General features: G+C 42.5%; 1 protein-coding gene across 3 annotated transcripts in view; it reads right to left on the bottom strand.

The window, feature by feature from the left end:
* SETD3 (SET domain containing 3, actin N3(tau)-histidine methyltransferase) overlaps window positions 1-13,882 on the bottom strand; it is a 571,076-nt gene that overhangs the window by 146,288 nt on the left and 410,906 nt on the right. For all 3 annotated transcript variants that reach the window (XM_078660141.1, XM_078660139.1, XM_078660140.1), the window contains exon 7: window positions 9,436-9,494. In XM_078660141.1, the coding sequence (XP_078516267.1) occupies window positions 9,436-9,494 (59 nt within the window). The remainder of the gene's footprint in view (window positions 1-9,435; window positions 9,495-13,882) is intronic.

A 13,882-nucleotide genomic window follows, 5' to 3' on the forward strand; every position in this document is an offset into this window, starting at 1 on the left:
AAAATGCAGTGGGGTCCATGCAAGTCACACCCCTGGGGTTCTAGTTTACAAGAATTTCTGGGTTTGGTAGGTTTCCCCGAGTACCGGGAGAGCCTGGGTCCGAATACCACATCTACCCCTATTGCTGATGTACCCATGTTGCATTTTTAGGCATTTTCTGTCGCAGGCACTAGGCCGAGCCACACAACTTTGGGTATTGTTTTTATCTTGAGAAGTGTGAGAATGCTTGGTGGTTGGAAATTCGGCAAACATGCAGATTGACGAATTTCCTTTCACAGAAATATTAAGAAAAGTGTTTTTTGGTCTCTGTAGGAGGAAAAAAAATATGGATGGGATCTATGCATAGCACACAACCCTAGACTCCCGTTTGCGTATAGTTTTCAGGAATGTCTGAGTTTAGTAGGCTTGCCTGGGTGGCAACCGAGCATGTGTCTAAATAGTGCAGCCATTCAGTATGGCAAGTAAGAGAAAATTTGGATTCACCCCCCCACTCTGCCAATCTGTAGGTCAAAACATCACTCAAAGTAATGCACATTTCCTCTTGCTTGCCATAGGAATAGATATGCTCTGCTCCCCAGACAGGCAAAGAGACTGTTGGGGCTTTCTGGGTGTTTAATAGGCCCAATGGCAGGGCTGATATATATAACAGTGGCAGTTGCCATTATATAGTTCTAGTTAGGACCTACTTAACACATGAAGAGAGTTTTTTAGTTTGCTAATAAGTGAGGCACTGCTACGTTTTGGGGTTATACATTAAGTAGCAGCTGAGAAAAAAGGGGGTACCAAAACCCAATTTCCCCGTGGAATTTTCCATAGGAAAATTAGACAGTGATACATTGAAAATGGCTGAAAGCAATTTCAGCAAATTTGGCACAAAGCTAGATTGTTGCACAGAAAGTGTGCTGTTTGTGATTTGGTGTAAATCCGTTGAGTAGTTTTAGAGAAATTAAGGTTCAAAGACTTTTGGACATCTGGACAGTTGGCTTGTGAGAATAAGACAATCACACAACTTCAAATAACAAAGTGATCTGATTTGCAGAGGGTAGTTTAGTTTCCTGTAAGCAGCCTGGATCTAGCAGGAGTGAAAGGCTCCCATAAACGATAGCATGAGCTTGCAGCCGAAGTGACTGGCCACAACATGAAGAGAAATGCTGCTCTCACCATCTGGAATAAAAACAAAATAATAAGGTACAAAGAAACAGGGTAGGGCAACCAGAGAGACCCCCCTCTCTGCAAATTTTACAAAAATGTGGGGGGGGGGGCAATACCACGGGAGCCAGCACTGCTCTCTGGTCTTCTGTGTGAGTCCCACCAGAGGCACAGGGGCCACCCTGTCTCCCGCATGATACTCGCAGAGTCAGAAGGTTGGCTAGACACCTGGGATTTGATGCAGGGCTGTGCACGGCGGGGGACAGGATGGGTTTGGCTTTACGTACGGTAATAAAATATTAAAGTGCATTTAAAAAACCCTAGGAATTAACAGAAAAAAACAGTTATGTTAGAGTTCAGTATGGTAAGAATATCTTACTTTGCATTTAGAAGATCTTGGAAATTCACTGAAAAAAAGCAAAAGGTTAACGTGAGGATGCAGTTGGAAGAAATGTCAGTTTAAACTTAACATTTTAAACTAACAATCACTAAACATCAGCTGTTATAATTATTTCAATTAACTATAACTTGTGCCTCTGCCATGCACTGCTTATCACCTCCTATATTACAACACTCATGACAAATTCTGTGACATCATTGATAACAATATTGATGTCAACTGAACAGTCAACAATGTGCATGGGGAGAGCGTTAGTTAAGGTTACTTGTAATAACTAGAACTTGAATTTCAGTTGTTGTTTCTTATTAGTTTAAAACGTTAGGGTTAAACTTACATATTCAGTTTACTATAACATCACTTTAACCCTTGTTTTTTGCACCAAAAATATATATTTATATACATGCACATACACCGTATGTGCCTGATGTCTAGTGGGGTTTTTGTCCTCTAGCAACCAATTGGGGCACATTTTTTATCTTAACCACGGGGTATGGCCTAATGCCAGGGTTTAAAGCCCAAACCTTTTTTTGTGCCCCACTGTAAAACCCCTGGTGTCTAGTGGCCTTTTTACCCCCGTGGAGGCCAGTGACGAGCGAACCCTCATTTGAGGCACATTTTGATTTATTCTATGAATCAATTCTGCTTACATATATTAAAATTTAATTACAACGTGAAGGCTATCAGTAGTTGTATAGTAGGTCTTTAGGAGGGTACACAGTCCTAAACCGGGAACATGCTTGAACACCACCCCTTGCAAAAAACTTGTTTTAAAAATCCCTCCTCTTTAATGGGCTTTCTATTGCCCTGCCCACTCTTGTGGGGGCAGATTGGAGCAAACCTTCCTAATCTGCCTCCAGGGGTAAAAAGAATGTATTGACAACTTGGGGTGGGACGGATGACCCGCAAGCCAGGGTGAGCAACCCCCTAAAAATTCCTGGTGTCTACTGGACTTTTCTACCCCTCCACCCCCATAGAGACTGTATTGCCCCTTTTCGGGTGGGGGATGCAGAGCTGGGCTGGAAATCCAAAGCAGCCCAGTCAATTTTGTTGGACCACCCCACCCCCCCACCCCCCATGCCCCCCCGCCCCCTGTGGGTGGAGGTGAGGGGTGGTGCTGCTGCAACCATGAATCACTCCTGCTTTAGTTACTGGGGGCCGATATTGCAGCATCGCTGCAAAACCGCCTACCCCCCACCCCATCACTACAAAAATGGCTCCCACCCCTCTAGCTTCCTGGGGAAACGCTTGATGCCTGCTACGGCCAGTCCGGCCCTTGGTGCATTACTTTATTCCAGAGTGGGTTATCCCACCACCTTCTTTGTTCTTCAAAAAATAATTTTCTTGGGGTCTAGTGGCATTTCTATATATCCCACAGTTCAGATTGTGGCAAAAAATCAATCTGCCTCACAGGTAGGGCTGAAAGATTGTGTTGCAAGGGAGGGGCGTGGCTCTATGCCAGGAAGGGATGCCCCACCTCTTAATTTTAATCCCTGATGTCTAGTGGGCTTTCCAATCCCACAGGTAGCCAACTGGAGGCAAGCAACCACATCTGCCCCCCAAAGTGGTTGGCTGAAAGAGTATCTTGCCATTAATTGGGGAAAAGCACTGGCCCCTGCCAAAAGGGGCCTCTCCACCCACTAAGAAACAAAGAAGTCTATTTAGTCCACTTTCTTCCCCTGCTGAGGCGTACTGGGTGCAATCCTCCCCAAATATGCCCCCAATGGGCGTAGACAGAGTCTTCCCCTTGGGTTGGGGGGAGCACTGGCTATTGCCCAAGAGGCTGCTCCCCCTCATTAAAATAAGTCCCTGGTGTCTAGTGCGCATCTCAAATCCAGGGGAGGGGCAGATTGAGGAAAGGCCCATCAATCAATCCCCCCACCCCAAAGAGTGTGTAGGAAGACTGTCTTGCCCTTGATTTGGGGTGGTTGGGAGTGTCCAGGAAAGTGCCTCTTTTGACATGGTTACCTCACACTTTTTGCCTGGTATCTGGTGCAAGTTTGACTAAAAGTGTGTTGGGTTCCTGCCAACCAGGTACCGAACACCAGTGTTCTTTCCTTAAACTGTTCCACAAGTGGCAACCCTTTAGGACCTCTTCTAAGTCCATCGTAAATGGTACCCCCTGGTACAAGGGCACTGGACCTAAAAAGGCTGCAGCACAAATTAGGCCACCCTAAGGGACCCCTCACCAAGCTCATGCAAACTGCCATTGCAGCCTGCGTGTCTGGGTACATGGAAAACTGAAGAGTCAACATGGCATACACCTGTATGTGCCATGCCTGCCAGCACTACATGTGGCATAGGTAAGACACCCCTATGGCAGCCTTTATAGCCATAAGGGCGCACTATACCCATGTGAGGGCATATCCGCAAGAGTGGATATGTCCTGGTGATATCTAGATTCACCATTAGATATTGCCAGTGAACAGGGAAGCCATAACAAGTACTTGGGCTGGACACTCATCATTATGAGTTCCCCAGCTACATGATGGCTTAACTGTAACCGGAGGTGGTTGGTACTAAACACCTTGTCTTAATAAACCCACGCTGCTGACTGTGCAGGATGTATTAATAAATGAACAGAGAGAGCACTTTAGAGGTGCCTCCTGAAAACCTACCGGCTACTATTGTGTTGACTTACTGTCTCGACCAGCCAGCCACCATAGACCGGGTTTTGACCTCCTCAGGTAAGAACCTTTAATCTCGGAGGTCAGGAATAAAGCCTGCTCTGGGCAGAGATTTTCACAGCTCCTTCAAGCTGGATGGATATTCCAGTGTGGGAAGCTTCAAAGGCCCAGCCGCCTTTGTTAAGCGACCCCAGGCCTCTCCAAATAGTGGAGGTGCCCACCCCCATGTTCTGGCCGCACTTTTTCGTGGCAAGACAGGCTGGAAAATTAGTTAGATTAGGAGGTGTGCCCACACTCGGCCAGCACAACCCCTAGGCTGGGCCAGCTGATGCGGACCCCACTTTTCAGATTCCTCCATGTTGTTTTGGAAGGAATTAGCCTTCAACAGTCAGGGTTATGCCCACTTCCCACAGGAAGAGGTCATAAAGAGGGTGTAGCCACCCAAAGGTAGGTAGTCCATTGGCTACTACTTGTCACTTCCCATAAACGCCCCTAAATTGAGTATTTAGGTGGCACCTCTGAACCCAAGAACTTAGATTAGATGGATCAACAGAAGAAGGACGAGGAAGAGTTACTGACTGGTGAGAATTGCAACAGAACTTTGGAGTGAGGCCAGGATCCTTGCTCTTTACAATCTGGAGTCTTCAGTGTACCTGAGGCGGGGTAAAAGGAGGCGCGAGTTGGGCCGTAAGATCTGGGCTCCGTTGGAGGAGTGGCTCAAGCAATGAAAAGAAAAGCCCTTTTCTTTTAGCTTAATCCTGTGTTGTCTATACTCCCTTCGGAATTGAGTTGTATTGCTAATATGTAAACCGTTTTGTTTTTTTACTTTTTTTTATTATTCCCTACTGTATATTCTTGCTTTTTTTCTTACTGTATGTTTGGCACTGTATCTTCTGTAAAACATGAAGGCCACGGCTTTTCTTTTCTGGTTTTCTGTTAAGTATCAAAATAAAGTAAAAAAAAGTAAATTAAAAAAAAGAACTTTGGAGTGAAACCCTCTGCCCTCTCTCGACAATCGCAATAGAGTGTCTCGTCCTGCAAGCTGGAGATCTACCAAAGCCTCGGGTAGCCTGCCAGCACTTCAACAAACACCGAAAGTCTCCCTTGGAGTAGAGGACCTACTCCCCTGCAGTCGGCAGGTACGGACAAGCAGAGTCCAGTCCACCGCCTTGCAGCTCCCCAGCCTGACCGATGGCACAGACCATAAAGAAAAGGTACTTGCGACACCAGGTCCAACCAGAGCCATGAAGCGTCAAGGATACCAGACGCCCTGCACCAAATGCCGACTTTGAGTGTCCAGCCCAAATCCTCACTGCACCAGGACCAAGCAGATATTGAGGTATGTCCGCATCACTGAGAGACACTTCGAGAGTGGACCAGCGGCCTTAATTTTGCCCCTGCCAGTTGTTTTTCCTGGACCACGAGTTACATCTTTGCGTACCAACCCGGCCAACCTAACCACTCTGCACCTGAACCCTCCTCCCCTGGCCTGGGTCCTGGCGAAACGGCTGTGCCCTTGCGCTCCAAGAACACTTGCAACCACACTACCCGATTGGGAGCCCCCGGACTTAACTGCAAGCCCGCCTCTGTAGCCTCTTTTCAGGTGGGCCCCCTTCTCCGTTGCAGGCCAGCTACCAGCCCCACAGCACCCTGCTCCCGGTAGAACCCATGTGGTTCTCGAAGAACAGCTTGTAGTACTTTGAACCTCGGCCAACAACTATTCTGATTCCAGAAGGTGAACCCCTGAAACCAACTGTACCTAACTTATATGTATCTTTGACTTTTCCTCCCATAGAATTGCATTGGGCATAAAAGCACACAGGTTTGAATTTTTATTTACCTGTGCATATTCTATCTGGTCTGTCCCTGCTACCAACTTACAACAAGAAGTGCTGTGTTAGCCATAATTACATCTTAGAAGCCACCAAGAGAAATGTAGTACCCTGTCTAATAGTCTTCATTGTGACCTGCACCACAACAAATGTAGTGTACTACCCAAGTACACTTTTTTGTTGATATTGATAAACACGATGCTAATACTTATGATAGTACACTCACATATATGAAAGAAATCACAATGCTATCAAATTCGCCCGTCATAAACTCTCCATCAACCCCAACTTGAAAATATGTTATAAAGAAGGCTTTGCAACCCAGGCCTGCTGTAACTGATTGACAGGTCACAGGTGGGGTGGCAGGTAGCCAACAGACAAAATCATGAACAGGAAACGCAGGTCCATACCACAGATAAACACAGCCACATCACAATTGTCCACGGAATTTGGCCCCAAATAAAGCACACATGGCCAGAGAGGTGCGTGCATTCCCAAAAACCATAAAGTTAGAGGCCACATGGAGTTAGGGACACAAAGCCAATCAGGACACAGCACACTCAGTGCATGCAGCGATCACACAGCCCTCATGCCGGACATCTGGACACACTACCCACTGGCCCACATTGTGTTCACGCAAGGCCTTGCCACCTGCATTTGTTAGTTATCAAAAACCCTTTATTTATGACTCCACATTCCTTTACCAAACAAGAAAGCCGGATGTACTTTTATTGTACCTAAAACTGCACATAAGCCTGACCGAATAGACTGTACTTTGAGACAGTCCTCAAACCCGCTTCTGTGGGTTGCACTCCCGGCCGAAGTGTTTAATTAAACTATTCCTTCTGTTTTGCCAAGCGGGTCTTGTCTTTGGTTTTTCAAAGTAAAATCACATTTGAGCAACAATATAATTTACTGTCATACCATTGTCTTATCTATATAAGAGCTAAGCAACGGATGAAACATGTTGCTGATGTACAAAAGACATCTCGACCTGCATTTGATGTAGGAGAGAGGGTATGGCTAGCCTCACAACAGATGCCTGCCCTTAGCCGTTGATCAATATTACGTTCTCTATATAGGAATCATATTTTTAATGGTAAAGCTTTACCCGATAACTTTCCACTTGGAAAGTTCCACCTAGAGTTCCACGTTTTCAAATTTAAACCATTTTTAGGGCCCATTTTTCTGCACTTATACTACCGAATCTTATTAAGGGGAAGGTCCACTCAAATATGACACTTCAGTCATTTGTGATTACGTTTTTTTCTGGAGCGGTCTGCAATATTGAATCGCATCACAGAGAAAAAACATTTCTTAGATAGCCTACTTTTCTTGCATCTATCTCATCGTAAAGGAAATTTACATGAATATTAGAGTCGGTTTCCAGTTTATAAAAGATCGCTATGACATTCTAGTGTTAAAGGTGTACTTTCAACTGCTCACACAAAATTTAGAACATAGTTAAAGTTATTCTGCAATGTCAGTCTAAAGGCTAATTTCATGATCCACTGTGGTTTAAAGCAGGCAATAGTGGGATTTGTTTTCCTTGTTCGACTCCTGCTTTATAATATTTTCCAACGGAACATACCATTTTTAAATGCAGTTACTAAAATTTGGTGCTAAAGGTGACACTTTATAGAGTTCATCCATCGTGATCATGGGCTTTTTCAATTAGTAACAAAACACATGAGGGGAACTGTGGCAAGACATAACAAATAAACATTTCGTTCTGACGGCAAGTTGGCTCAGAATTCCTCTTTGTATCTACTGTGACCTACAGGCCACCGGTCAAGGTAGCAAAGTCAATAATGCCTGTAATCAGAAAACTGAGTTTTGTTACATTAGGAACTACTAACAATTTATCAAGCGAAGAGATGGTGTAACTGAAGAATGAAGTACATGACAAAAAACACAAATCATATTGATTGCAGGACAATGTGGTTAGCTGGACGGAATAATAATAAAATATATATTCAGATAGAATGTTGTTTACAAATGAGGCACACCATGGAGCAGGGATGGTGGAGGTCGGCATCTCTGCGAACAAATTAATGTGTGGTAAAAGTTGTGTGTACAATGGCGGTGTTTACCAGAAAGTAAGTCTTAATGTATAGTTTAGAACAACTCTGTTGTTTTTCATTACTCATTTTAGGAGTTCTTGGATGTGCCAATTCATGGTACAATCCGAATGGGTTCAAGTAGAGAGGATGGCATGGAACTGTTCCCTATCCAAGTTTTTAATTAAAAATACTTTAAAATTCTTGAACAGAGAACTAAGTCATTTAAATAGCAATTGCTCTAAAAATATGCCTGATTTCTTTTAAAATAAAAGTAGTGAATAAGCATTTGCCGAATTTTACAGGAGAAATATAGATTAAGCGTAAATAAAACAATATTACTAAAAATGCACAAAATTCCGGCATTGAACATCTCCAAAATCCACATTTCATAAGCTTGCAACACTTCTTTAAATTGTAACTGATTAACAAGGATAACATTCTCTAAAGCGCAGGCAAACCAACATTGTGACTGCACTGGAACCTCATTTTTTCAAGTAGAAAAAACAAGGGTGGATTATACCTCAAGTGCCACTTAATTTTTGGTCATGTCCTTTTATTGGAGAACTTACTGTGATCAAAATATTTCGAAAGTAGTGTTGACCAATGTTATACCACAAGGGTCAGAGCCATGCAGGGTAACGGCTGGGCTACATAAATAATTCCGGGGTAGAGTCGTCTACAGCAAATGCATATTGTGTGGAGCTCCTAAAATATGCATGGCTCTGGCCATCCAGACCAAGGTTGGACAACTTGGACTTAAAGACAAAAACACTTAAGTCTTCACCAATACTGAGATACTAATTTCCCTCTATTTCGACTGCCTAAAATCCAGTCCTTCCTTCCTTCCTTCTCCTGCTCATGAAAGCAATTCACGCCTTAAAACCTTGGAAGTGTGCAGCACCAATTCCCGTGGAGACTAAATAATACCCCATGATGCACTTAAAATCCCGCAGTAGGCTCGGTAAGCATAATGTTCCCACAAAAAACACACAAATCACCAGTGTGCAGTACTTTAAAGTGATGTAATAACTATGCAGGCCAGGCAGACAATTCCCTCTTTTCATGTGAAAACGTACAAAAGCTAAAATATTAATTCCCCTCCTCCTGCACATACGCACTAATCTTGAGTTTCACTCGGATACCCGAGCAAGTGTTCCAACATCATTATATTAATAGCTATTCCTACATGCCTATTAAAATGCTCCCCATACTCATTCACTCTACTCATTATCTAACTTCTAAAAGCATATCAGTGTAGCAGTGTAAATTGGTGCTTTAAACTGTCACAGCGGGATGTTTCCCACTAAAGCATTTTCTTCCATTCTCTTTAAGCTATTGAGATCCACTTTAAAAAGCAGTCCACCAACCTGTAGTCATCGAAAGTGAACGAGTCCTTCAAGGGCAGCTTGTTGGCATTTGGATGGGTCTGGGATTTTCGTGTTTCGAAGAGAAAAGGAGGAGAGAAAAAGTGGGAGAGGAACATGAGAAATCAGCCAGCAGAATTTCATTATTTAGCTGCCTAACAAGAGCCAAATGAAGCAGGAGGCGTCCAGCCGCGCTACAGAGGGATCATCATGCTATTATGCCCCCATACATCACTGTCAATTTAATTTGTTGTGCCAAGCAGGCAGCATAAAGCGGATTCTTTGCATCCGAGGCAGGAGCCCACAAGTAGCACAAAAACAGATACTGTAACTTACATGCCTTCTCGGCAAGCTACTGACTTCGGCCATGCGAAAGGGGACTGTGAAATGGCCATTATTTTAAACTCTAAGTTAATAGCAAGAAGAGAAAAAAAAAGTAGTTTTAGAAGCGGAATAATCGAAAGTACAGTCTCACCTTAAGGTGCTTGCTGCTTGGTAGTATACGGAGTTCCATAGAAACAACATACATTCTCTATTTTATTTCAGAACCGCGTTTGATGTTATTGAATGCCACAAATATAGATACACATTATAATACAACGTCCAGGCCCCTCTGCCTAACCAAACGGTCCTTGGCTCAAAAGGCCCAATATTCAAAAGCACATTTACATCAAACAAATCACTTTTACAAAACGTGATCTTTTCTGCACTATATTAAGACTAAAAGCCATAAAGGAGAGTTACCTAAAAAAAATATCTGCATAAAGGAACGTGTTTAAGTATGGTGCTAAGGCAAAAAATGCATTCTAATTGATCAACTAATTTACATGCATGCATAAAAAACGAAACAACTCTGAATGGCTTTACTTCTATAAATATGTCATATAGCGGATAAACGCCAATTTTAGAGGCAAGAAAATAATGTTCACAGCACAAGTAGTTTTAGGAGCAAGACAAGTGATACATTTGCTATCAATTTAAATTAACTTGCATATTTTTTGAAGAATAAAAATGAGAGCAAATTCAATTTTTTTAAGTAAGTAAGCAACCATCTAAACAAGAATTTTTCAAGAACATCAACGCATCCTAAACGAATCTTAAACAGAATTTTGTGACAATAGGTATTTGGATATCCAGTCTTTCGTCAGGTATAGGTATCCAGACAGCTTCAGTGAAGCGACTAGTGAGCTCTATGCTGTCATTTAATATTCATTCAGTTCAAAGGTTATCAGAACTACAAACAGAATAAATCTTCACATTCAAATATGGCCCTGCATGCATTTTTGATATTTGTCTCATTACCTGTTACGGTTCTGCATATTTTCTTATGAAAATAAGAAAAAAAATCTACAATACATAGACTGTTGGGATTACCCAGCAACATAGGACATTATTAAACACATCTTTTAAAACTCAAATGGGCTTGTTCCTTTTAAGATTAGAAATGCAATTATGGGGCAAAATTTAGTAACAGCAATTCCTATTAGCATTTAGAAGCTGTCTTCACCTATGTGTGTTCCACAATGTTAGTGCAGACTGAGATCACTTCATGGGCGTCGACTACCTCTTCTCATGTAGTGGCATTACAAGTTTTTTTAAGTGCTAAACAAAATGAATCTGCTATATAGAAATTCACGATTTCCATCCTGTAATATCTCCCCTTACACCGTGGTGGGCTGCTGCATGTAACCAAGCAATCAAATCTGTGTAAGATGGAAATGAGAGAGTGCTTGGATCACAGATCTACCGCTCCTAATACATGAAACCCCATGTAAAAAGCCATTTTTACTCTTGACGCATTAGCATCACAAGTACGAGGTAATTTATCATCTCTCACTGTAATGTAGTCGCTGGCACTGTGTGCAGGACAGTAGGGGACGAGGTATAAGTGGCTCAAACCGTAAATCAATTAGAAAACAAAGCTTATGCTCAGTGCGCAATTTTAGGCAAATTATAGCTCACAAAAGACTGCCAATTGGGAGCCGGCTCCCAGGTGTGTGCTCCTTCCCCGTGCGCAATCAGGCAGAAGGACGCAAATCTTAAGATTTTGAAGGTCTTAACATTTATTTGGTTTGTATATTTTATGACGGCTTTAAAATGCGAGCCAGGCATTCGTGCGCACATTGATTTTTTCCCCAGCTCAACAGATATGGAATTTAAAGTGGGATGAAATGTGTACTTCCTGGGCTGATCTTGCAGTGTGCGGTGTACTTCATCAAAGCCGCTGGCCTGTCGAAAGCTTGCCAGTGCAAGCCAGGTGGGCGCGGAGAGATTCTACCAGTGTGGGCATAATGGGCATCCACATTTCAAACAGGGTGCGTCTTCGATGCGCGCGCACAATATACACAAGTGACACGCGACTGTCAGTGAAATATATTTTATTGATCTCACGCCATTCACTGGGAAGCCACACATTCAATAAACCATAACATTACAAAAAATAAAAAGAAGGAAAACCCTCGTTGAAAACCACGATAAATGCCATAATAGCGGCCAAAGGGCACCAACGCTATTGTGTGAATGTTGCAAAGAAATGGTATTCGCTGTAAAAGTCAGAGAGCATTTTGGAAAAGCGCGAGACCTCGTCGCCTGCGTGGCGTGCCAAGGTAGGTTTAATTACGACGTACAGTAACTGAGAGGGAAGCCAACCAATGTCACGCCTCAACGTAAGGACGTCGCAAGACGTCCATGATGCTCGAATCATTACATAACTGGAGCGGTTCACTGCATTTTTTTTACCACCCAAAACATTTGGCACAACTAGCGCTTTGAGCACAAAAATTCGGAAGAATAGCAGGACCCGTGTGGTCTACTGTAAAGTAAGCAATCCTAAGGCCAAAATACATCTCTGTGATACAGGTAAGTACAATAGATCTTTCACGGTTGGTAAAAGAAGCACAGGGTAACATTTCTTGATTACCACAACTCGGTTAGTGAAATGATATGGAGCTACAAAGTGAAGAGCAAATATTGCAAGTATTGAACCAAACCCTTCTCTGGATGTTATTCAGCGTTGACAATACAGGTGTCTTCCTGAAAAACATGCAGAGATTGACAATGCATAAAGGTATTGAGATATTGAGTACTGATAACTCCCAAGTTGTTGTACTAGCAATAGCTAAATTTCTCCACTGGATGTGGATAATTCGGGCCCGTAAAATGAGCCTACAGTAACTTGGCCTGTCTAAATAAAGAAAATATAAAATTGGTAAAAGTACCTGGTGATTAGTGTTCCTGGTGATGAATTTTTTTTTACATATACTAGTTTTAATAAGATTTAACTAAAGATTTTATCTCTCTTTACTGTAATCATTTATTGATTTTACTGAATTGATTTTACGATCCTTAGCTGGCAGTTGTTAATCGTATAGTGACGAATCATGTATTCTATCAAGCCACAAACGATGTATTTCCCCCATTTTTTGTTCTTTTTTTCTTTATCTTCTAAAAATGTATTATGTAATGTCTTTTATGATTGAAAAATATCGCAATAAAAGTCCACATTTGTAAAGCGCACAATCACCCGTAAGGGTCTCTAGGCGCTGGGGGGCCGTCGGGAAGATTAAGCGAGCTATTGCCCAGAGTCACATGGTGCTGGGCTGACCTGCCGCCGGAGCCGGGGATCGAACCATGGTCCCCAGATTCCAGCGTCAGTCGCCCTGGCCGCGGCGCCACACCTCTTCCTAATAAAGACTTTTTGAATTTGACAATGCATAAAGGTTTTAACTGTAAGCTAGAGATTTAAAAAATATCGCCTGAGGTTCAAGCACACTTAAAATAAATACTTGCTTTAAGCGTGTTCGGGTCGAACTACATAAAAGAACACGTCAAAAAGACACCAAAATACATTCAAAAACCCCATCAAGAGAGGATAGATGCAAGTAAAAACTCTGGATTTCCCCAGTTTGCCAACGGTTGTTCCACCGTAGCCATAGTCTCCTGAATCTCAGCCAGGCTAAAACCACAATAAACGTTGCTATTGACAGTGTTTCTCCTTAACAGAATCCTGATATTCACTTTTCTGAAATATCTTATCTAGTTAATTCAGGTGCCTACCTCCTTTGGGCGAGGGAGTTCTCACTTGGCAGCATTTTCACTACACCTGTTACCACACTATGTGTTTAAAAAAAATATGGAGGTCGGACGACCTAACAATCTTTTTTTAAAACTTCACTTTGCATTTCATTTGTGTATTCCCCTTAATCTTCCTTATGTAATAATGAAATAAAGACACGATTTTCTCGCCATTATGAAAAACACGTTTTACTTGCTCTACAACAAGGTGCAACACTGTTCAGATTCATTTATAACACATTCAATAACGCTGGTCCACATTCAAAAAATTATAAAATGACTGACCATTCTACAAAGCGCCCACAAGTACCTTGACACTACTTAACATCAGAACCAGTAACAGAAAAGCAGAATACGAAACCATGCTCTCAAAATT

This window comes from Lissotriton helveticus, chromosome 9 (assembly GCF_964261635.1).
Source record: "Lissotriton helveticus chromosome 9, aLisHel1.1, whole genome shotgun sequence".
Classification (NCBI taxonomy): Eukaryota; Metazoa; Chordata; class Amphibia; order Caudata; family Salamandridae; genus Lissotriton; species Lissotriton helveticus.